The sequence below is a fragment of the Amphiura filiformis genome, chromosome 13 (genome assembly GCF_039555335.1).
Source record: "Amphiura filiformis chromosome 13, Afil_fr2py, whole genome shotgun sequence".
Lineage (NCBI taxonomy): Eukaryota > Metazoa > Echinodermata > Ophiuroidea > Amphilepidida > Amphiuridae > Amphiura > Amphiura filiformis.
In genome coordinates this window covers 8,373,862-8,397,985 of record NC_092640.1, presented here as the reverse complement: position 1 = coordinate 8,397,985, position 24,124 = coordinate 8,373,862, and the positions used below count along the sequence as shown (strand labels likewise).

General features: G+C 36.2%; 1 protein-coding gene and 1 long non-coding RNA gene across 3 annotated transcripts in view; both read right to left on the bottom strand.

Moving 5' to 3' along the window:
- LOC140167954 (uncharacterized) overlaps positions 1–24,124 on the bottom strand; it is a 48,990-nt gene that overhangs the window by 2,870 nt on the left and 21,996 nt on the right. The gene's annotated exons all lie outside the window — the stretch shown is intronic.
- On the bottom strand, positions 2,725–16,428 carry LOC140167949 (uncharacterized). Of its 2 annotated transcripts, none has more exons than XR_011861100.1 (4): positions 15,935–16,416; positions 15,195–15,332; positions 4,804–4,965; positions 2,725–3,438 (listed from the first exon to the last, which is right to left on the bottom strand). XR_011861100.1 is itself a non-coding variant. In XM_072191239.1 (4 exons), exons 2-4 carry the CDS (start codon positions 15,166–15,168, stop codon positions 3,319–3,321), a joined length of 405 nt encoding a protein of 134 aa, XP_072047340.1. In that variant the 5' UTR covers positions 15,169–15,332; positions 15,935–16,428; the 3' UTR covers positions 2,725–3,318. The 2 variants fall into 2 exon arrangements, 1 of the variants encoding a protein (XP_072047340.1); XM_072191239.1 differs by having other exon boundaries at positions 15,046–15,332; positions 15,935–16,428.

The window sequence follows — 24,124 nt, the reverse complement described above, 5'->3', positions numbered from 1 at the left end:
AAAACGGATGGGGGTGCATAAATCGCCACCATCAGAATTATAATGTACTATAAGACATTAGGTCTTATATGTTTATTAATATAGTATAGACCTATACTAAGTTGCATAAGCAAAAGCACACACTTTTGGAAAAGTATGTAATTTTGCATAACCATGCAAAATTACATAGCCTATTTGGCAAAAGTATGTGGTTTTAGCCGAAAGGGGGGGGGGGGGGTGAATAAACCACCACCAGAAATATAATGTACTATAAGACATTATGTCTTATACGTTTATTAATATAGTATAGGCTAGTTGCATAAGCAAATGTACACACTTTTAGAAAAGTATGTAATTTTGCATAAGCATGCAAAACAGGGGGGGGGGGCTGTGCATAAATCACCACCACCAGAAATATTATGTACTATAAGACATTAGGTCTCATACGTTTCTCTATATAATATATACTAAGTTGCATAAGCAAAAGCACACAATTTTGGAAAAGTATGTAATTTTGCATAGGCTTAACTATGCAAAATGACACACTTTGCAAAAGTATGTGCTTTTGGCGAAAAAAGGGGGGGGGGGTGCATAAACCACCGCCAGGAATATAATGTACTATAATATATGTTATAGTATATGTCATGTAGGCTAATAAGGCTTGTTATGTCTCAAAGTCCACGACAGTTTCAAAAACGAATGCGAAATTAGGTGTTTTTTAAGATATTTTTTTTTTAATTTTCGATTGCTCAAAAGTACACAACATAAAATTGTGCTTGATTTACACAATTGAAGTACAATATAATATTCATTGTTTTTTTGCCTAAACAATGCGAGTATTGAATCAAGTAACTCTTCTTCCAAATTTGTCAGAATTTCATGATTTTACGGCAAAAAAATTTTTACAGCAAAAAATGAATTTGCCGTTTCTTAGCCTAAACAAACACCAAATAAGTCTGTGAGCTAATCATGTAGTTGGACTTCTCACAAATTATGTGCATTTTTTCCACTTGACAAGAAGAACAGTGTTCAAATAACCATAACCAGGAACTGGTATGCTCTGCTGTAGTGTTACTCATTGAATCACACAAGTAAACAATTCACAAATAACATTATGTTTTGATAACCTTTATTTCCCAAATCACTGTTGACAACAATGTGACAAAAAAATGCAGGTAATACTTTGTTTCACCTTGTATTTGGTAATGAAGTGCCGTCCGTTTGTTGTGTGTTTATGAAGCGCCCTTGTACATACAGGTAACACAACTTTTAAAAGTTTCCCCTCATCAATGTTTTTCAAGCGATTATGTAATTTTATGGCATGTTGGGCATCTTCAGTGTTAAATATGCAATGATGCTTCCCATGTTTCAGAGCAATTGAACAAAATTTGAAATGAAAAGTCGCAATGGCATGATATCAGAAGGACATTCTTCGTATTCAGAATGCAATTCGATTTGTTTGCTGTGCTCTCATGCCACACACAAAATACTGTACAAACGCTCATACCAGTCCAGAGCCCTTAAAAAGAGCTTTACTGTAACTTTTAAAACATGATATAAAAACTGGGAAAATCTGTTCCAACTGAATCAAAGGATGTATCCAAAAGGATACAACAGTGTCACATTTACCCACTAGCAATGGATGAAATTAAAAACAGGGGAAATATGACAACATCAATGGGGGAGTAACAGTAACACTAAACATATAAACAAAGTTTAAAATCCGATGTTTTTAAAAAACATTTTTTTTCTTTTTCAAGGGATTAAATAAGAGACCTGCTCTCAATATAGTGGAGACCAGCTCTCTTAAAACATGGTCAAACTTTGTTCAACTACTCATAGTAACTTAAAATAGCTTGAATGGATTTCCTTAAAACACTGAAGATGCACAACCTGTTTTTTATATGTTATGCTTTTTCTGTTTTTAAATCGGCTAAAACTACATTAATTTATTCAAACATTTATCAGGGGAAACTTAGAAGTTGTATTATCTATATGTATGAATAATGTTTATACACTCTGTAGATTTGGGACAGCAGGTGCGATTCAACAGCAACGTGAGTCAAATATTGTTACCGAGTCGTCAAGGCCAAACACACCTTTCACCCAAATTCACTTCAGAATGCAGTCAATGCACAAGAAAAAAATGTTTGAAAAGTTAACAGTATTTGAATAAATAAAAGTAAAATATGATTTATAATGTTCTGATACATAAAAATAAATAAATGCCCAGTTCTATTAGCAAATTACATATTCACTCTTTCACAAAATACGATGTAATCTGGAAATTCCCAAGCCTAATTTTAAACATTAACCTTTCACTTCCTGGGGAATTTCCAAAATGATGTTATATCTACTTTACACTAGGGAATTGTGAGTACATAAATATTCCTGAGTTTGTTTACTGTGATTACACGGTAAAGGGAATTCCCAACTTTCATGCAGTAGCTTTAAATTGTAAACAAAGACAAATTTTCAAATTGAATTACTCAGGGCTACTGTAATAATGTTCTCAAGCAGAAGCAGATGTGTCTAAATGTTTAAAAACCTATGCCTTATGATAATGTGACATGTGGTCTCAACAATTTGGTTATTTTGATACACATTTTGATCAAACTGGGTAACAATGTGTGACCTACAATCCCGGAAAAAAATGTGTTCGAACACCCACTGTAATTCCCATGTTCTTCTTAGTATAGTGTGCACACTATGTCCACTGGAAACTAAGGATTATACATGTAGTAGTGTTTTCTCAATGTTCATCTTAAGCATACTCCCTCCCCTTTCCCCACCAAACAATGTTGGGAGAAGATATGGTGAAGATGCGCATAATGGCGCATATTGGGCATGCTAATATTGTACAGGGGTGGAAGGGGGGACCATTTCCAATAAGGCCTTAAAAGTGTTCAAACTATTTTTTCTAAGATTGTAGTTCTTTTTACATGATAATCAGAAAGAGCAGAAGGACACAGCTGAAGTAATTTGCTGAATAGTACAATAAAGTATTACTTGACTTGACTGGACTTGACTTGGCTAATCATTCACAAAATCTAATCATTCACAATATAATTATAGTTTACATTATTTGCCAAATATAGTTTCCATATGTTTTAATAACATGCTTCTCATTCTAATAAGGTAGGGATTTGACTTGAATTTTTAGCCATGCTGTCAGCTTTACAATGAGTTCTGGTAACACTGGTAATATGAAATGACCAGTCACTGACATTTCCTTCAAAACAAATCCATGTAAATGTGCTGGTCTTAAAAGCCTTGCATTTTTAAATAGATATAGTGTATATATTATTTTGTTCATCATATTTATGCAGCTTGTATCATTCATTTGTATACACATCTGTGGATGTTGACAATTGAGAAAGTTTTCCCGCTGCTAAACATGAATGATTGTGTCGCTGTTGTCACTTGTTCCCTTGTAGCATATGAGGGCATCAAATGATTCTATGGATAAAAAGAGTCAGAGAAAGAGAAGATAATAAGAAATACATACATTTGTACAATTGACTGTGGATACTCATGAATGTGTTATTAGCATTTTGGAACAGTAAATTCTATAATTAATGGAACTTAATTTAATGTCCTGATCTACTCGTACTGTTAGCCACACTCCAGCAATAGTGAAATTCCTTTCTTTTGTTTGAATAAACATAGTTCAAAAGCATTTGGGACCAGGTTGCTTTTGTATTACATTAATTTGAAAATGGCACATGGACACTTAAAATGACATGCATAAGAATATTTGTCTTGTGTATCTGGATAATATTGTTTCCAGAATTGGTAAGTGGAATAAGATTTATATAGACAAAGCAACTTCAAATAGTGCAATAGGGGAGACCGAGGAGTCTTTGCCCTTTTTCCGACTAGTATCTATGTCAATTTTAAGGTTAGAAGGGACCTGACTGACCTATATGAGAGCCATGTGTCTTGGCTACATACAAACCCAATCTCAGGACTGCAAGCCTTACAATACTAACAGAGTAAAGCAGACAAACAAATTTAGGGAGCGGGGCAGGATGGCCCATATGGTAGGGTCAGTTCGCCCTAAAAAGTTAAAAATAACAAACATTTAGTTATTTACTTCCGAGGAAGAACAGGGTAAAGGCAGTTTGACCAATCTATGATGTACGGTTATGGAGTTATGGGCAAAAGAGTAAAATTGGGACGTCATAGGTCCAATTTTCCCCCGATGGGGGCTAAAATGGAACTTGCTCTGATTTTGATGAAACTAGTCTCAAATTATTTGTATTGTTGCAAGAAATGGTTTTAACGATCTTGGGATTAATAGGGGCTGTCAGCCAATTTCGCCATCTTGTGGATACAAATCTGTGTGTTCATGCGTTAGACACTACGTGCAGGTCGCAGCTTGCCACGCATCGATGGTGCGTTTAGCTGTTCACTTATGGAGATCGAACTACCATCGCAGCGTCAGCGTGCACCCACAAGATAGCAGCATACAACATCACACTGATTATCTCTATTTTATAAGCAAAAACTCAATATGAACTGTGAAAAGGGCTAGTGTAGGTTCATGGCTAAAGCCCCAAGAAGTTAGAGAATTAACTGAAATTGCAGGGCAAAAATGCAACCTGTAATTATATAAATGTATACAAATAAGCCTGAGGGGGGGGGGGGGTCCAGGGAGGCATTTACTTTAAAAGACCTTCAGCCAAAAATATTCCAATTATATGAAAATATAGGGATTATAGGGCTTTTAAAAACTTTCTAAGGAAATAGAAAAATCTTAAAAATATAGGAAATAGATGGCCGCTTGCAGCCCTGCTCATAGAGCTACATGATACACATTACCTGACTCAAGCACCTGTAAAATGTACAACATTGTCTGATTGCAGCTCTTGTAGGGTTCAGCAGAGAGAACAGGAAAGCATTTTTGCAACTGTTACAGCACTCTTGTTGTATTAAATCTCGTTTCACATTCAGCTCTCTCCGGCTACTTTCAACATGCAAAATCTGGAAAAGAAAAAATATAGGTTGAAGAAGAACTTCTCATAACAATATATTTATGTTACCATCCACAGTTTTTAGTCTTTCCTACAATGTTTTTTGCCTATACATGCATGTTTGATTTTATCTCTAAGCAGCAGCGAACTGTTTGATTAGCCTATCAGACAGGAAAATATTAATGAGCTAATTTGCATAATTATTTTGCCTACATTTTCATTAATCCACTCTGCAGCTTAATCGCAAAGACCAATCAACTCCAACCTTGGTATAGTGATTGGATATGGTGACCTGATGTGTTGTATTTTTGTGTCATTTTATTTGCATATTTATGAATATAAATGAGCTTATTTGCAAATTTTACCTACATTTTCATTATTCCACTCTGCAGATTAAACACAATCACCGATCACCTTCAAACTTGGTATTGTAATGGTGGCCTGACGTGCAGTATAGTTTTGTGCCATGTTATTTGCATATCATTATGAATATTTATGTCCTTATTTGCATATTAGTATTTAAAAACCTTTGTTATAATTTACAAATGTATTTGCATTTGCATATACATGTATGCAAAACCACATACTTCAAAAAAGAATGTATTTTTTTTTGCAAAACCATGTGGTTTTGCATGCAGTACTGATCTCCCTCTCTTAACTTTGTATTGCATTTTTATATGAAAATGGAAATGGTCGTGTGTAATGAAATGGTGTTCCTTTGTGCAGTAAATTTCAAGGATCGAGCATCATATTGCATTGAAACACTCCTAATTTACTAAATATAGACCCTATCATAGTAAATGTATATATTTTCTGAAAGGAAAATGTCCAGTCTGTCCAAATATGGCATTTAAATGTCAGTAGGGGCAAGTCTGTGCAAATCCTTGTATGCATGAAAATGATGTCAACAAGAAGCACCGCCTCAAAAACATGTAACATCTAAACCACAGCACATATAAAAAACCCAACCTTATCAGTGCAAAGTAGAGGCAATGGCCCACCTAAATATATACTTTGAAAAGGTTGCCACTAGTTGATGAACTGTTATGATGTACACGGAATGACATATTACAAAATTTTCAGTCAAAATATTTGTGGAAAATACAGGAATACTGCTTGGACTGCTTAAGACTTGGCCTTTTTTGGAAAGAGTAGACTTCTTTCTTCAAGAAAATGTATAATTTTGCTATAATATCATATGGTCTATAGTTTGTAAATTATGAATGTTTCAATGTATGATGGTGCGCGATATGTGTCCCAGGAACCAGGGAGGTGAGACTGATGGAACATCTATTGAATTATTTACGTAACATTGTATAGAAGGTACACACCAAGCTATTGTGCTAACAATGTAGTCAGCCGCACAGCATGCCTTTTCAGTGGATCAGGTATACCGCTTCTATTTCAGTTTGTTTATTTACAGGTTTATATTATTATTGACAAAAATTGTTTTTTTCTCGATTAATTTTCACATGTATGTCGCTTTATTTATTCAAGAAAATGTGACGGTAGTTAACATCAAATTTATAGTCCATAAATTGCACAAAATCAACCCAAAATAATCATATTCGGCCATATGCTTACAGAATTAAAATATTGGCAGTCATTTACATTTAAACCGCCAATTATTGCTATTAATATGCGCATTTGACACATAAATTACATTGTCAAATTAATCTCACATCTGTATGCGAGCCCAGGCCACCCCAAAATTGCTGTTGAATGTTCTTGACTCTTGAGTCGGGTATTATATTTCCATTTTGCGTAAAATAAATTTCATTTCATTTAATTTTCTGTTTTGTCACTGCTATGAAAGTATGTATACATCCGGTCATCGTATCGTGCAGACGTGTTTTCAATGAGCTCCGACAACATACAGGCCTAATAATTATTTAATTAATTATTATTCGGAATATATTTTCCTGTATATTTTGCTTCGCTACTATTATTCCACATTGGATATTTATTGTATTTTATTTCATCCTCTTTCTTGGATTCTACTGGACTTATTCTCCTGAGTCGTTTTTTGGAACTTCATCATGCGTCAATGTTATGACTGCAAGAAAACCAAGAAGGATGTTGGTAGCCGTCAATGTGACTACTATTTATGTAATGACTGTGAAGCAATAAGGCAAGGAGCAAAACCAAAGGTAATGGCAACATCTACAAGTAAACAACAAGTTAAGCAGGGTAACCAGTTAACTATCAGCAAAGCTACATCAGCAGTTCTAGCGGAAAATATGGAAGCTATCAACAAAATGAACCTCAAGGACCTTAATGGTGTGAACACAAATGTCATGATGCCCATTATCAGGGCAACACTTTCATCAATTTTGCCAGAGAGTGCAGATCGCACAGAAATAGCCAACCAAATAATTGACATATGCCAGAAACTGAAAGCTCATGTGCATACAAGAAAAAGCAGGCTGGAAGCAACTGAACAGTTGTCGTTATCGCAGAGCATTCTCAGCATTAGCACGCCGTTAAGACCCGCTCCAGTACCTCAGGGATCACCAACTTTAACAACTCCAACTCCAATCCCTATGACCGCGAGGACTTTAACAACTGCAACTCCAACTCCAATCCCTATGACCGCGAGTAGAATTTCGTGTGTGCCAACATGTCATCACCAACACTTGGAGACACGCGTCAAATCTTTGGAGTGCTCTATTTGCCAGGAACTTTACCATCGAGAATGTGTAGGGCTTAAACCCTCGTCGAGACCGTCCATGTGGATATGTCCCTCATGTAAACTTATCCCACAAGTGATCAAAGAGTTAACTGAACGTCAGAGTGCGCAAGAAAAGGTAATATCGAACTTAAGAAATGAGAACTCGACCCTAGCGAAACTTGTACACGAACAGAGTACATTGATCTCAGAACTCTCTGAAGCAGCGAGAATACCATCTGATACAACATCATGCGATGTTTCTAGTAACGACACGCAGGAATCTGTCGATTCAGATGATACATATGTGGAATCTGACTCTGGCTTTGAACATGTTGAAAATTCGGATCATAATACGCTCATTATTGGTGATTCAATGATTAGAGATTTAAACGAAAGGGGTCTCATCAAGACTAAGGTAAAGTGTATCCGCGGTGGCCATGTCTCAGATGTAAAGAAGGAACTAAAGGACGTGGATATAAGCAGTTTTGATACTGTATTTGTGCACGTTGGAACTAACAATTGTTCATCAGATCATGAGATGCAAGAAGGAATACGTGAATACAAGGAACTCTTAAATGATTTACATGTTTGTGCCCCGACCACCAAGAAAGTCATCTCATCAGTGTGTCCTCGCGCGGACAAGAAGGTAAAGCAAGAGCGAGTCAAGAAATTGAATACGGAAATGAGGAAATACGCCGCTGAGAACAACACAGAATTTGTGGATCATGATAGCACTTTCATCGCTAATGGAAAGGTAAATCGCAAACTACTCGGTAAAAAAGGACTACACCTTACTAAAGACGGAACACGCCAACTTCTTGGTAACCTCAACAAGGCCCATACCTTATTCTACACGCGATCGCGCGGAAAAGCCACAAGCAACGTAAGAAGTAGGCCCAACGAGAACGTGCACGTAAGTAGGCCGAATCGCGAACGCCATTCAACTCACCGCCGGGTTCATCAGCATGATCATAATCGCGGACAATTTAGAAACTCGAATCGCAGAACGGACTCTAGACCTTATAGTGGATGCTTCAACTGTGGAGGCCTAAACCATAATCGCGGTAACTGTAGGTATACTGATCCAGTTGAGTGTTACTCCTGTGGAGATTATGGACATTTATCATATTTTTGTGCCAACCGCTAGAAAAATGGCCATGTCACGCGTGCCGATAAACTGGTTACGGACATCGGCAAAACGGACTCAATGGACTATTTTTGCTCTTATAATATGTTTAATATCTTAAATGATGAGTTACAAGTAAATGATAATGAGACGCCAATGGTAACTGATAAGGGCCCTAGTGGCAAGGAAGGTAAATTGCATAATGATTCTAAATCTAATGTGTTTGACAAATGTATTAAGCATGTTAAAAAGGTTGTAGGTCCTTGTAAGCAAAGGTACGTTAACATGGTTAAGAACAACACGTGCAATAATGTTAGTATTATATCAAATCATGATAGTAAAAGTAGTAATATAAATTGCAACGAGGTTATTAAAGATATGAATAGCGTTGATCGTGGTAACAAAAATGCTCGTGCAGAAAACAAGTGCCACAGAAGGCATAGAAGAGGTAAGAATAACAAAACAAGAAATGGTAAAGTAAAAGTTGATTTAAAGCTTGCTTTTAACAATGTAAATAGAGTCAATTCCAGTTTGTATGAAATTCCGAAATTCTTAAAGGACAACCAGGTTGACATTTTTGGTATTGCAGAAACATTCTTGAAGAACGATGATAAAGTCAATATTGAAGGGTATAAATGGTTCAGTAAGAATAGACAAATCAAGGGTGGAGGTGGTATCGGCTTGTTGTTCGCTGATCATATTGAGATTGTAAATGATGATGTATTTGATACAAATTCTGATGATTTTGAACGTATGTGGGTGAAACTTAAAGTTGGTACCAATTCATTCATGTATGTAGCTTGTGCTTATTTTCCAGGAGAAGGAAAAGATTCAAATTTAACCGAAGAATTGTACAATCAACTGCTTTCCGAGATTATAAAAATTCAAGAGTCTAATGAAATTGAAGACCCCATATAGTTGTAATGGGGATTTCAACGCCAGAATTGGGAGTAACATTCCTTTTGGTGACCCGATACTTAATAGTAATGGTAAGAAACTAATTAATTTTAGGGATGACTCTGATTTAACAATTGTAAATTGCACCCGTAAATGTATCGGGAAAATAACATGGTTTCGTCATCCTCATTCTTCCACAATTGACTACTTTTTAGTCTCAGATAGTACTTATCATTGTATTAAAGAAATGATCGTGGATGAAGATCGTAAATTTAATATTGGTAGTGACCACAACATATTATTCCTGAATATGACATTTTGTATTAAGCCAATTAAGAATAAGACACACAACAAAAGAATTGTTTGGGATATCAAAAAGATCAGGACTTTTCAGAGTATGGGAACCAAATTAAGACACATTTTAATGATTGGCGCGCTGATTCTTTTAAGGATCCTGATTCTCTATGGGGAAGCTGGAAAGATAAGCTCCTCTTAATAGCTAATAATACAATTGGTGTGAAAACGCATAATGGTAAGCAGAAACAATGGTGGGACAAGACAATTGATAATGCCATTAAGGACAGGAAGCGTAGTTGTCAAGCTCACCGCAGGTGGCCTCTTCAGGTTCTGATGATAGAGATCAAGGGGATGCGCTTTGGAAAGAGTATATTGATAAAAAGACAAGGGCTAAACAGCTTATTCAGAATCGAATAACTCAAATGAGAATCGATCGCAGTATCAAGATTTCAAAAGAAGGGGGCCCGTCAAGTAGGGATTTTTGGAAAAACTTGCGCGGGCCAAAAACTAAAAGCAATAATATTTATGCTTTGAAAGTTCCGACTTCTGGTAATGTCACAAATGACCGTAAAGTAATGAATCAAACCGTGCTTCAATATTTCCATTCTTTGGGTAAAATGAATAAATGTTTGCATCAAGAGGAGTTCACAAATGATATGAAATGTAATGCTACTTATCTTAAGAATCTTAACAATGATAGTAACGATGAAGTTGGTAATGAAACACTCTATAATATTGAAATAGAACTTGAGGATGTCATTGAATCCATTAGTGAAGCAAGAAATAATAAGTCGCCTGGTTTAGATTCGATTCCTAATGAACTTATTAAGAATGGTGGGGATTACCTAGCAAAATCTCTTCACATGTTATTTAAAAGGTTAGTCATATTAAAAAGCGTTCCAAAAGAATGGAACAAGGGCATCATTATACCAATTTTTAAGAAAGGCGACAAGAAAGATCTTAGTAACTATAGAGGTATTACTTTAACATCATGTGTGTCAAAGATCTTTAATCGCATTGTATCCAAAGCCATTTCCACTTTTCTAGAAGATCATAACGTTCTTTCAGAAATTCAGGGCGGGTTCAGGAAGGATCATAGGTGTGAGGAACACGTCTTCACACTAAAGAGTATTGCTGCGATGAGATTGGCTGAAAACAAGTCAACCTTCCTGGCCTTCCTTGATTTCCGGAAGGCGTTCGATACGGTATGGAGAGATGGTCTCCTCTCCATCGCTTGGAAATTAGGAATAAGAGGTAGTATATGGAAACTCATCGATAGTATGTATACTGATGTTCAGGCCAAGGTAACTTTTGGGGATATTGATACAGACTTTTTAACATAGAAGACGGCGTGAAACAGGGCTGTGTGCTTTCCCCAATTTTATTTTGCGCCTACATAAATGAGTTTGCTAAAATGTTAAAGGATTGTAATTTAGGTGTGCGTATCTGCGATGTAGAAATAGGGTGTTTGTTCTGGGCAGATGATATTGTCTTAATTGCTAATGATGCAAATGAACTTCAAAATATGCTTGACGTCGCCTCGTCTTTTTCGCGCACCTGGCGGCTTGGTTTTAATTATGACAAATCGAATGTTATGATCATAGGTAAAGAATCCAATAGGCAGGGGAAAAACATGCTCTGGAAATTAGGAGAAAGCACCATCTCTACTTGTGATTCATATAAATATCTTGGTGTCCACATAAACAACAATTTGTCCGATCACACACATGTTTCGGAAGTTATTAAAAGGGTAATAGAATTATTGGGTATATTAAGTCAATCCTTGATGGTCAAGATGATTTCAATAGAGTTTATTATGGGGATATTCTATGGCGCTCTCTAGCCCTTCCGTGTATTAATTATGCTAGCGCGGTGTGGATTTGCAATGTAGCGGATACCAAAAGTATTGAAAATCTGCAAACTCAAATGGCGCGATCCATCCTGAAGGCTTCTCGTAATACCCCTATCGCTGCTCTTTATGGGGACTTGGGCTGGGAGTCAATTGCTACTATTCAAGATCGCATCAAGGTAAATTTCTATGCGCGCCTTAATTGTATGGACATGCATCGATGGCCCAAATTACTGTTCAATGCATTATTAAGTCTTGACTGTAATATCGATCAAATTAGATTTAAATGGCTGTCTTCTGTCCGATCCGCTCTTAATAAATGCGATTTAGACTATATTTTTGGGTACGATTCAACAGCAAATCCACGCTGGGCAAAAACGTTTTTAAGGAAGCCAACAAACAAATGTACGAGAGTAATTGGTATGATAACGCCAAAGCTAAATCTTCTCTTAATGACTATGTTTTGTATAAGAAAGAACTTAGAATGGAGAAGTATCTTTTGGAAAAAACCGATTTCCACGGAGCAAGTTTCAAATTTAAGGCACGGTCTAACACTCTTCCCTTAATGGTAGAATTCATTCCTGGACTGTAGGCATGGACGAAAATTGTCCGTTGTGCAAAATGGTACAGAAGATCTTCGCCATTTCCTCTTTACATGCACCGCCCTGAATGATATACGTACTGAAGAATTCTCCGAGCTAGAGCGTAATCTTTCGGACCAGAATTTAGAGATGTTCTGGCATTTTTTTTATGGCGGGGACTTGGATGTAAACTGTGCCTTATGTTGGGAACCCCTGGGACTGTGAGAATGAAGAAGTCAACAATTGTTTTGATGTGTCTTGCAAAAGTTATTTAAAACGTGCATGGTCTTTGAGATCCTCTGTCTTGAAGAATATTTAATGTCCATTAATTGTCATGTCATGCCAGTATGTAATTTAATTTTATATTTTCATTTTCTACATTTTGTTTTATTTCCTGCTAACGACCCATTTCAAACCAACTTGGGTTAAGACAGACAGTTTCTTTTGCTTTCGTATTAATGCCACAATTTTACATGTACATATTCATTTGTCTTTTAATTTGTTTCTTGTATTATAATGTTGTTTTTGAACGCACCGCTGGTTAGGCGTGTGCCACTGATACAAAAGTGTATGTTCCAATAAATAAATAAAAATAAATAAATAAATAAATAAATATGTATTTTTGCATGTATACCCGGTACATGTATGTACAAATTGCATAAATGGCTACAGGAGACTGACTACATAGGGAAAATTATTTTGCAAAAGTATGTACTTTTGCATACATGCATGTATGCAAAACTACATACTTTTGGAAAAGTAACGGGTATGTAAACCGTAAACAAAATTTAACAGCAAATACTACAGTATATGTATGTGGTTTTGCACGCTGCCAGTTTTGGGTCAATAATGAGATAAAGTAGCGTACGGTAGGCCTATGCATTTTTGCATCCTTTGTGACCTGAACCGAGTTACTTTGAGATTAACTCTAGCGTCAAATGTGCACATGTAGATACGAATTCCATGCTAGAGTCCTTTGCTATTGCTTTTTTTTTTTGGTCGATCAGCGTTGAATTAATATCATAAGTTCATAACTTAAATCATGAAATGTACGGTTGTCGGTTGGCATGACGTCACTTGTAATAGATCGCTTTTGCTGAGATTTGGCTGAATTCCATTTGGCTCACCCCCTCAGACACGAAGGGGACATACACCGTTGCACCACAGGGGAAATTGTCTTGAACTAAGAGGTCCTGCACAAACCAATAGGGATTTCACGAGGGTGTCCCCTTTGACAGACATTCTCTCGGTCGGGCTGTTTAGATCTATTGCAGCACCCATCAGGGGCGGATCCAGGAATTTTTGATAGAGGGGGTGCCTTTTGGTCGACGACGAAAAAATGGTGTTATGGGGGTCACTCAACGGTTTTGGCCCATTGTTTGCTGTTCATGGCCGAATTTGTTCATTTTTTTAAATTTCTTTCATTTTTTGTATTTTTAAGTTAGGCCGGCGCCCTTTGCTAGTCAAAAAATAGAGGGGCGCGCGCCGGCTGCGCCCCCCTAAATCCGCCCTGCCCATGCACTTTCGGACAATGCAATGGCATGTTTTGTGATTTCACCCACTGAATGCAACAGCAATTCAAGTGTCCCCTTTTTGTAAGACAGGGGCCGAGATGGAACAGCCAAATCTCGGCAAAAGCAACCAATGGGTTATTTGAGAACTCCAGCTTCAAATTTGCACACGATAGTTACCAGTACTCATTCGATGCTAGAGTGCTTTGCCATGTTTTGTTGGTCAGACAGCGGTGCAATTTTTTGCACCGGAGATTATTTATTGTAATTTTAGCAACATTTTTGATGCAATCGCCTGTGGTTATCGGCTGTGTTTACTTCTGAACTTCCATTGCTTTAATTTATATGGTGTCATGCTTCAGCGAATCCTACTAAATTTTGAATGCAATGGTCTCTAGCCTAGAATGTGAAGCTATCGGTGAGCAAATTCTTGGCTAAACTTCTCGAGCAATGGAAGAAGCGATCTATCACAAGTAACGTCAGGCCGACCCGTCCGACAGAATGACTGAGAAGTGGGCAAGTGATCTAGATGGAACTAGCCTCCAATGTGATGTGAAGCTTCATGTACACCGGCAGCGTGTTCGCCTATGAGTGCGTACCGCAGTGAATCCAACCATGGCCATGCCATCGCACTAGCATGACTAGTGATTAGTTTAGTACTATAATTAAGACTTAAAGCCATATTATCATAACATTTGCTGAGGAGAATGCCCTCAATTTTTTTTTTATTCTGGTTTCTACACAATTGTAATGTACTTTAGTCAATAAAGATACTCTGCAAAAATCAAGACTTTAGGTGCTGTAGTTTTGTCAAAATCCGAGATTTTGAATAAAACGATGGAACCGGCGTTTTACGATGGAAATATTTGTCCAACACGTATGCACAGTACATGTACGTACATGTGCAGGATCTACTAATCTATTTTTACAGAGACGTTATGGCTTTAATTATTATATCCACAACAAGGGTTGTTCGTTCGTGTTGTAGTTTGAAATTTATGTGATAGGACCTAATTTGATCGCGGTTGGATCGTCACGTGTACAGCTGTTCAAGCAGTGTTTAACTTTGAAAGCTCAAAGCTGTTGAAATTTCTAGCTGATACGTACATACATCAAACGTATGGAGCTGCAGTATATTAAAAGCCGAAACTCACATACCTGATTGACATGTACTGTATGCGATGCATGGATGTAATGATGGGTGTACATTGGTGTAGCGTGTGTAGTAACACTGAGCCTGAGAGGCCTGTCCGTGGGAAGTCTTGAAATGACACGTTGCATCTTATAACTAATTTGCAAAGACTTACCTGGCTACGAGGAATGATTCAACCACACCAACTATCTGACAGTGATGCACAGATTCTCACATCGAATAAATATACACTACTTCGCCTAGCTGAGCGATGTAAAGCGGCGGACAATATTGCGAGACATTGGTTGACAAGCTGGTTCGTCCACATCTGGAGTATAGTAGTGCCGTGTGGAGCCCGTACATCAAGAAAGACGGGACGCGGATTGAAATGGTTCAACGCCGGGCTGCAAGGTTCACTCTAGAAAGATACCAACGTCGAGATAGTGTGTCGGCCATGCTGGAAGAACTTCAATGGGACACCCTCGAGAAGCGACGCCAGGCAGCAAGCCTCATCTTGATGTACAAGATCCGTTCACAGCTGGTTGCCATCAATCCAGAGCACTACCTCACTCCAATGTCAACAACCTGCACCAGATACTTCCATCCAAATAAATTCCTGATTATTCCAGCACGCATCCAACTTTATCAGAACTCATACTTTCCTCGCACAGTTATTTGGTGGAATGCCCTCCCCGCATCAATCTTGACCGCCCCCTCAGTGGAGGTCTTCCGGGGAGCAGTAACAGCCAGCATCTAAGCGGCCACCCTTTTTACTCGCACGATGTTTGTCATCTTGTACATAGCACTGTCTGCACATCTGGTCAATGCACCGCACATGAGCATAGACCTCACCCTTGGCTCTACACCCTGACTTATGGGTTCTGCCTAGTATTTTACGTAGACGTAGACGTAGACGTGTCTATATTGGAAAGCACCGCACACCACTAAAATCGTCGTCATTGATTTTGCCACGCAAGTTCCGTAACTTTTTTTTTTATGCAAAAGAAGATTTTTTTTCTTTGCAGTTTCGAATTATAAATTCTGTATCATCTTAGAGAAGAATATTTTTCATAACAAAGCATGAATGGCTCAATATTATGAACATTGCTCGTCTACTTGTTGAGAAAACTAGCGATACATAAAACTCCGACTGCTAACTACATTTTGGCCTTGTATATTCATGCGCAGATAGCCGTAATTATTGACCAAATATTCCTGTTTTATTTTAAGCTGTGTGGCATTCACATTTAGAAATTCTATTCAAACATGGTTTTGAACACTAAAATTGCTAATATTGTATCAATTTGTCACATTTTGTATGTAAAGATGGCACTATATGACTGATAAACTTAGGCAGAAGTCTGATTTAGTGGTATAAGCCCTGGAATTAAAATGACTACGTGGTGATACATAACTGGGTGGAATATTTTCTAAAACAATGCAAAAATTCTTCAAATTATTTGCGAACCACGCAAAAGGGTAATCAAAATTGTTAGGATATAATGCAATATATTTCTTAATTCACATTTGATTCACAAGTTGACAAATATTTTTAAAGTTATGAACACCTATATTTTATTATTTATCACCAAACTCGATTGAAGAGTCTATGCAAAACATCATACTTTAAAAGTATGTGTTAAATTATGCTATACCGGGTGGCGATTTCTTTGTTACCGATAAACATTTGCAAAGGGACCGCATAGTCAGAGGCAAGGTTCATTATTGCTCGGTGATTATTAATATTAGTAATAGACTAGTAATAGTTTATCGTGCGTATGCGCTTAAAGTATGATGAACAAAAGTCTTTCTGGCAAGACGACTCGTAGCATAGTAGTATAGCTTCTGGACTATGGATCTGGAGGTTGTGGGTTCGAAGTAAGAGGAAATAACGATGGCAATAAATCAAACTGAACATAGCGGAACCTAGCCTCATATACTGGTGTACATCATTATAAATGTATTATGAGATGCAAATGTTGACCAGGAAAAAAATATCGTCCGTTCGTCTATGGTTCATTTTAGAAATTAAACACGGTTGGGGGAAGTATAAATTACGAATTTTAGAATAAAAATGCACTTTATAAATCTTAATACTATTTTGGACTTTTAAATTATTGGCTTATTAATAATGTGAAAAGAAAATCGTGACCCACCTGCATTGTTAACCAACACATCGATTCCATCTGGATATAACAACATTTATTTTCATTTTAGACTTTTTTATAGTCTATATTTTCTTCATTTCAGCTTAATTTAGCAGTTGTCATGGTTGTGTGCAAATTCCTATTACTATTAGATACGTTGTAATAAAACATGATTTTAAACATTTGTATATTACTTTTCTCTGAGGGCTTGCAGCAAAATTGATATTTTATTTTCCTTGGTATGGGTTTGTGGCTAGTAGTCAGGTAATGATGATGATATGATGATGATGACGACGACGACGACGACGATGATGGTGATAATGATGACGATGACGATGATGATGATGATGATGATGATGATGATGATGATGATGGATAATACAACTGATGTCAGATGATTATTAGAGTCGTGATGGTGACGATGATGGCAGTGATGAGGGATTTAATTTTGTATGAATTTCTCACCCCCCCCCCTCCCGCACCCACCAGTCAATGTTGTTTTGATACTGAGACAAGAACGGACAATTGGTCTAGTATTGGCTCCAACATTGCTTTGGGGGGGTTAAAGCAATATGAAACATTAATGTTTGCCACTCATGTTACTTGCAATGTTTAAACAAAGAGCACGTTTCTATGGTATCAGTCACAGTATATGTTTTTGCTTAACACGTGTGCTATGACCCAAAAAATACATCATCTCCAAATACACAGTTCAGTGACCTCGAGGCCTCCATTCAACAAGAAAGTTAACCTGTTGTTATAGAAGGACATGCATTTATACCCAATACACTCAGAGGTCAATTTATGAGTGCACAAACATTATAGGGTCAACAAACTGTGTCTTTATAATCCGAACAACATGTGACATATTTACAGCAAGGGCCCGTGCCAAGGCCAAATCGACTTTTACAATGTTTATTGAAGAGATAAGATATGCATAATCTCAGTTTGCGAGTAGATAAGAGGTCAAATTTTTCCATGTTAAAATAGAATTACATGCTAGGCATGTTTGTTCCTCTTTTTCGTTTGTGTATTAATCATCATCATCATCATCATCATCATCGTCATCGTCGTCATTATCATCTTTGATTTGATTTGATTTGTCATCATCATCATCATCATCATCATCATCATCATCATCATCGTCGTCATCGTCATCATTATCATCATCATCGTCGTCGTCGTCGTCGTCGTCATCATCATCATATCATCATCACCTGACTACTAGCCACAAACCCATACCAAGGAAAATAAAATATCAATTATGCTGCAAGCCCTCAGAGAAAAGTAATATACAAATGTTTAAAATCATGTTTTATTACAACGTATCTAATAGTAATAGGAATTTGCACACAACCATGACAACTGCTAAATTAAGCTGAAATGAAGAAACTATAGACTATAAAAAAGTCTAAAATGAAAATAAATGTTGTTATTACAGTTTGCATATCTGAAGTCAGCTGATAATACATACTAAGCTAGCTGAATATTAAGCATGTTTTCATACTTAAAGGCTTATCACCAAGCCCTAGTATTTCATATTTATAGCAGAAGACATCATTGACCAAACACATTGTAAAATATTATTTCGATCAACAAAAATCTGAAATCTATTCTGTAGAAGTAAATACTAAGGAAAAATAAAATATCGGGATAAAAAAAAAAAGGAGCATGTAGGATTCGAACTGGTGCGGTCAACTTTTCCCGTTTAATTGGTACGCGCTCTACCAATTGAGCTATTTAATGTTACTTGATTTGTTTGGGATAATTTAGACCATATCAATGTACGAGTTTTACGGTATGCAGACACAATAAAGATTTTAATACTATGTCTCTATACTGTTTACTCGGCTTGCATACCGTGCATTTTTCTATTTATGTCAAGTTTTGGAATCTAATTTGTGAAGAACAGGTCTGAATACCGTGGTTCTCTATTCAATAAGCCAATTATTATTGCATAAAACAAGTGGATTAGTTTTAAACACTTTTTATTCGTTTATAATGAATCTATAGTACAAAGGTGCACGTAAAATTACAACACCTCAATAGCTCAGTGGATAAGGAGACTGACAGTTAACGGAAGGGCGTGGGTTCAATTCCCGGCATTTTTTTCCATTTTTCCAAGTATAACGCTAACGGTCGACACAATCAGTTTAAAAAGAAATCAATGTAATTTTCTTTCTTTAAATTTTGTCGACCGTGGGGAAGTTAATGAATCAAAATTCCAATTTTATTTTTACAACCCTAAATACATTGCCAACAAATATATTCGGAGTAAACCGATGAAATTATGTCTGTTTGATACGTTTCAGTTGAGTTTTCTATCACGCCGCCACGGACCATACGTACATTGAATAACTTAATATACATTATAAATCGATTAAATTTTCAGAGAGGTTCTCGTGTTGCAGCGGTAGAGGCTGTGACTTGTGAACTAAAGGTTATAATGATAGCCATGAGTTCGAATCTTCTGTAGCGCTATCTTTTAATAATATTACTTTTCCTATCCTCTTCTGTACGATATGTTTAAAAGCTTTTTTACCTCAACTTCTTTCTTTCTTTCTTTCTTTCTTTCTTTCTTTCTTTCTTTCTTTCTTTCTTTCTTTCTTTCTTTCTTTCTTTCTTTCTTTTCTTTCTTTCTTTCTTTCTTTCTGAGATTTAAAATACCTCAATTGGTAGAGCGCGTACCAATTAAACGGAAAAGTTAACCGAACGGGTTCGAATACTACATGCTACCTTTTTTTATTTTGATCCCGATATTTTATTTTTCCTTAGTATTTACTTCTACAGAATAAATTTCAGATTTTGTTGATCGAAATAATATTTTACAATGTGTTTGGTCAATGATGTCTTTGCATATAAGTCAGCTGATAATACATACTAAGCTAGCTGAATATTAAGCCTTTTCATACTTAAAGGCTTAACAAGCCCTAGTATTTCATTTATAGCAGAAGACATCATTGACCAAACACATTGTAAAATATTATTTCGATCAACTGAATATTAAGCATGTTTTCATACTTAAAGGCTTATCCAAAAAATCTGAAATCTATTCTGTAGAAGTAAATACTAAGGAAAAATAAAATATCGGGATAAAAAAAGGAGCATGTAGGATTCGAACTGGTGCGGTCAACTTTTCCCGTTTAATTGGTACGCGCTCTACCAATTGAGCTATTTAATGTTACTTGATTTGTTTGGGATAATTTAGACCATATCAATGTACGAGTTTTACGGTATGCAGACACAATAAAGATTTTAATACTATGTCTCTATACTGTTTACTCGGCTTGCATACCGTGCATTTTTCTATTTATGTCAAGTTTTGGAATCTAATTTGTGAAGAACAGGTCTGAATACCGTGGTTCTCTATTCAATAAGCCAATTATTATTGCATAAAACAAGTGGATTAGTTTTAAACACTTTTTATTCGTTTATAATGAATCTATAGTACAAAGGTGCACGTAAAATTACAACACCTCAATAGCTCAGTGGATAAGGAGACTGACAGTTAACGGAAGGGCGTGGGTTCAATTCCCGGCATTTTTTTCCATTTTTCCAAGTATAACGCTAACGGTCGACACAATCAGTTTAAAAAGAAATCAATGTAATTTTCTTTCTTTAAATTTTGTCGACCGTGGGGAAGTTAATGAATCAAAATTCCAATTTTATTTTTACAACCCTAAATACATTGCCAACAAATATATTCGGAGTAAACCGATGAAATTATGTCTGTTTGATACGTTTCAGTTGAGTTTTCTATCACGCCGCCACGGACCATACGTACATTGAATAACTTAATATACATTATAAATCGATTAAATTTTCAGAGAGGTTCTCGTGTTGCAGCGGTAGAGGCTGTGACTTGTGAACTAAAGGTTATAATGATAGCCATGAGTTCGAATCTTCTGTAGCGCTATCTTTTAATAATATTACTTTTCCTATCCTCTTCTGTACGATATGTTTAAAAGCTTTTTACCTCAACTTCTTTCTTTCTTTCTTTCTTTTTCTTTCTTTCTTTCTTTCTTTCTTTCTTTCTTTCCATCTTTCTTTCTTTCTTTCTTTCTGAGATTTAAAATACCTCAATTGGTAGAGCGCGTACCAATTAAACGGAAAAGTTAACCGAACGGGTTCGAATACTACATGCTACCTTTTTTTTTTATTTTGATCCCGATATTTTATTTTTCCTTAGTATTTACTTCTACAGAATAAATTTCAGATTTTTGTTGATCGAAATAATATTTTACAATGTGTTTGGTCAATGATGTCTTCTGCTATAATTATGAAATACTAGGGCTTGGTGATAAGCCTTTTTGATAAGTATGATAACATGCTTAATATTCAGCTAGCTTAGTATGTATTATCAGCTGACTTCAGATATGCAAACTGTAATAACAACATTTATTTTCATTTTAGACTTTTTTATAGTCTATATTTTCTTCATTTCAGCTTAATTTAGCAGTTGTCATGGTTGTGTGCAAATTCCTATTACTATTAGATACGTTGTAATAAAACATGATTTTAAACATTTGTATATTACTTTTCTCTGAGGGCTTGCAGCAAAATTGATATTTTATTTTCCTTGGTATGGGTTTGTGGCTAGTAGTCAGGTAATGATGATGATGATGATGATGATGACGACGACGACGACGATGATGATGATAATGATGACGATGACGATGATGATGATGATGATGATGATGATGATGATGATGATGATGATGGATAATACAACTGATGTCAGATGATTATTAGAGTCGTGATGGTGACGATGATGGCAGTGATGAGGATTTAATTTTGTATGAAATTTTCACCCCCCCCCCCCCTCCCGCACCCACCAGTCAATGTTGTTTTGATACTGAGACAAGAACGGACAATTGGTCTAGTATTGGCTCCAACATTGCTTTGGGGGGGGTTGAAGCAATATGAAACATTAATGTTTGCCACTCATGTTACTTGCAATGTTTAAACAAAGAGCACGTTTCTATGGTATCAGTCACAGTATATGTTTTTGCTTAACACGTGTGCTATGACCCAAAAAATACATCATCTCCAAATACACAGTTCAGTGACCTCGAGGCCTCCATTCAACAAGAAAGTTAACCTGTTGTTATAGAAGGACATGCATTTATACCCAATACACTCAGAGGTCAATTTATGAGTGCACAAACATTATAGGGTCAACAAACTGTGTCTTTATAATCCGAACAACATGTGACATATTTACAGCAAGGGCCCGTGCCAAGGCCAAATCGACTTTTACAATGTTTATTGAAGAGATAAGATATGCATAATCTCAGTTTGCGAGTAGATAAGAGGTCAAATTTTTCCATGTGAAAAATAGAATTACATGCTAGGCATGTTTGTTCCTCTTTTTTTTTTTTTGTATTAATCATAATCATCATCATCATCATCATCATCATCGTCATCGTCATCATTATCATCTTTGATTTGATTTGATTTGTTCATCATCATCATCATCATCATCATCATCATCATCATCATCATCATCATCGTCGTCATCGTCATCATTATCATCATCGTCGTCGTCGTCGTCGTCGTCGTCATCATCATCATCATCATCATCATCACCTGACTACTAGCCACAAACCCATACCAAGGAAAATAAAATATCAATTATGCTGCAAGCCCTCAGAGAAAAGTAATATACAAATGTTTAAAATCATGTTTTATTACAACGTATCTAATAGTAATAGGAATTTGCACACAACCATGACAACTGCTAAATTAAGCTGAAATGAAGAAAATATAGACTATAAAAAGTCTAAAATGAAAATAAATGTTGTTATTACAGTTTGCATATCTGAAGTCAGCTGATAATACATACTAAGCTAGCTGAATATTAAGCATGTTTTCATACTTAAAGGCTTATCACCAAGCCCTAGTATTTCATATTTATAGCAGAAGACATCATTGACCAAACACATTGTAAAATATTATTTCGATCAACAAAAATCTGAAATCTATTCTGTAGAAGTAAATACTAAGGAAAAATAAAATATCGGGATAAAAAAAAAGGAGCATGTAGGATTCGAACTGGTGCGGTCAACTTTTCCTGTTTAATTGGTACGCGCTCTACCAATTGAGCTATTTAATGTTACTTGATTTGTTTGGGATAATTTAGACCATATCAATGTACGAGTTTTACGGTATGCAGACACAATAAAGATTTTAATACTATGTCTCTATACTGTTTACTCGGCTTGCATACCGTGCATTTTTCTATTTATGTCAAGTTTTGGAATCTAATTTGTGAAGAACAGGTCTGAATACCGTGGTTCTCTATTCAATAAGCCAATTATTATTGCATAAAACAAGTGGATTAGTTTTAAACACTTTTTATTCGTTTATAATGAATCTATAGTACAAAGGTGCACGTAAAATTACAACACCTCAATAGCTCAGTGGATAAGGAGACTGACAGTTAACGGAAGGGCGTGGGTTCAATTCCCGGCATTTTTTTCCATTTTTCCAAGTATAACGCTAACGGTCGACACAATCAGTTTAAAAAGAAATCAATGTAATTTTCTTTCTTTAAATTTTGTCGACCGTGGGGAAGTTAATGAATCAAAATTCCAATTTTATTTTTACAACCCTAAATACATTGCCAACAAATATATTCGGAGTAAACCGATGAAATTATGTCTGTTTGATACGTTTCAGTTGAGTTTTCTATCACGCCGCCACGGACCATACGTACATTGAATAACTTAATATACATTATAAATCGATTAAATTTTCAGAGAGGTTCTCGTGTTGCAGCGGTAGAGGCTGTGACTTGTGAACTAAAGGTTATAATGATAGCCATGAGTTCGAATCTTCTGTAGCGCTATCTTTTAATAATATTACTTTTCCTATCCTCTTCTGTACGATATGTTTAAAAGCTTTTTTACCTCAACTTCTTTCTTTCTTTCTTTCTTTCTTTCTTTCTTTCTTTCTT

Bases quoted from the DNA above. Each gene is read 5' to 3' on its own strand.
- LOC140167949 (XM_072191239.1), bottom strand. From the start codon at position 15,168: ATGCAACGTGTCATTTCAAGACTTCCCACGGACAGGCCTCTCAGGCTC. The intron at 4,966-15,045 runs GTATGTGAGTTT...TTTCTTTTCCAG, and splicing joins ATACAGTACATGTCAATCAG to ATTTTGCATGTTGAAAGTAG. The intron at 3,439-4,803 runs GTAATGTGTATC...TTTTATCCATAG, and splicing joins TTTACAGGTGCTTGAGTCAG to AATCATTTGATGCCCTCATA.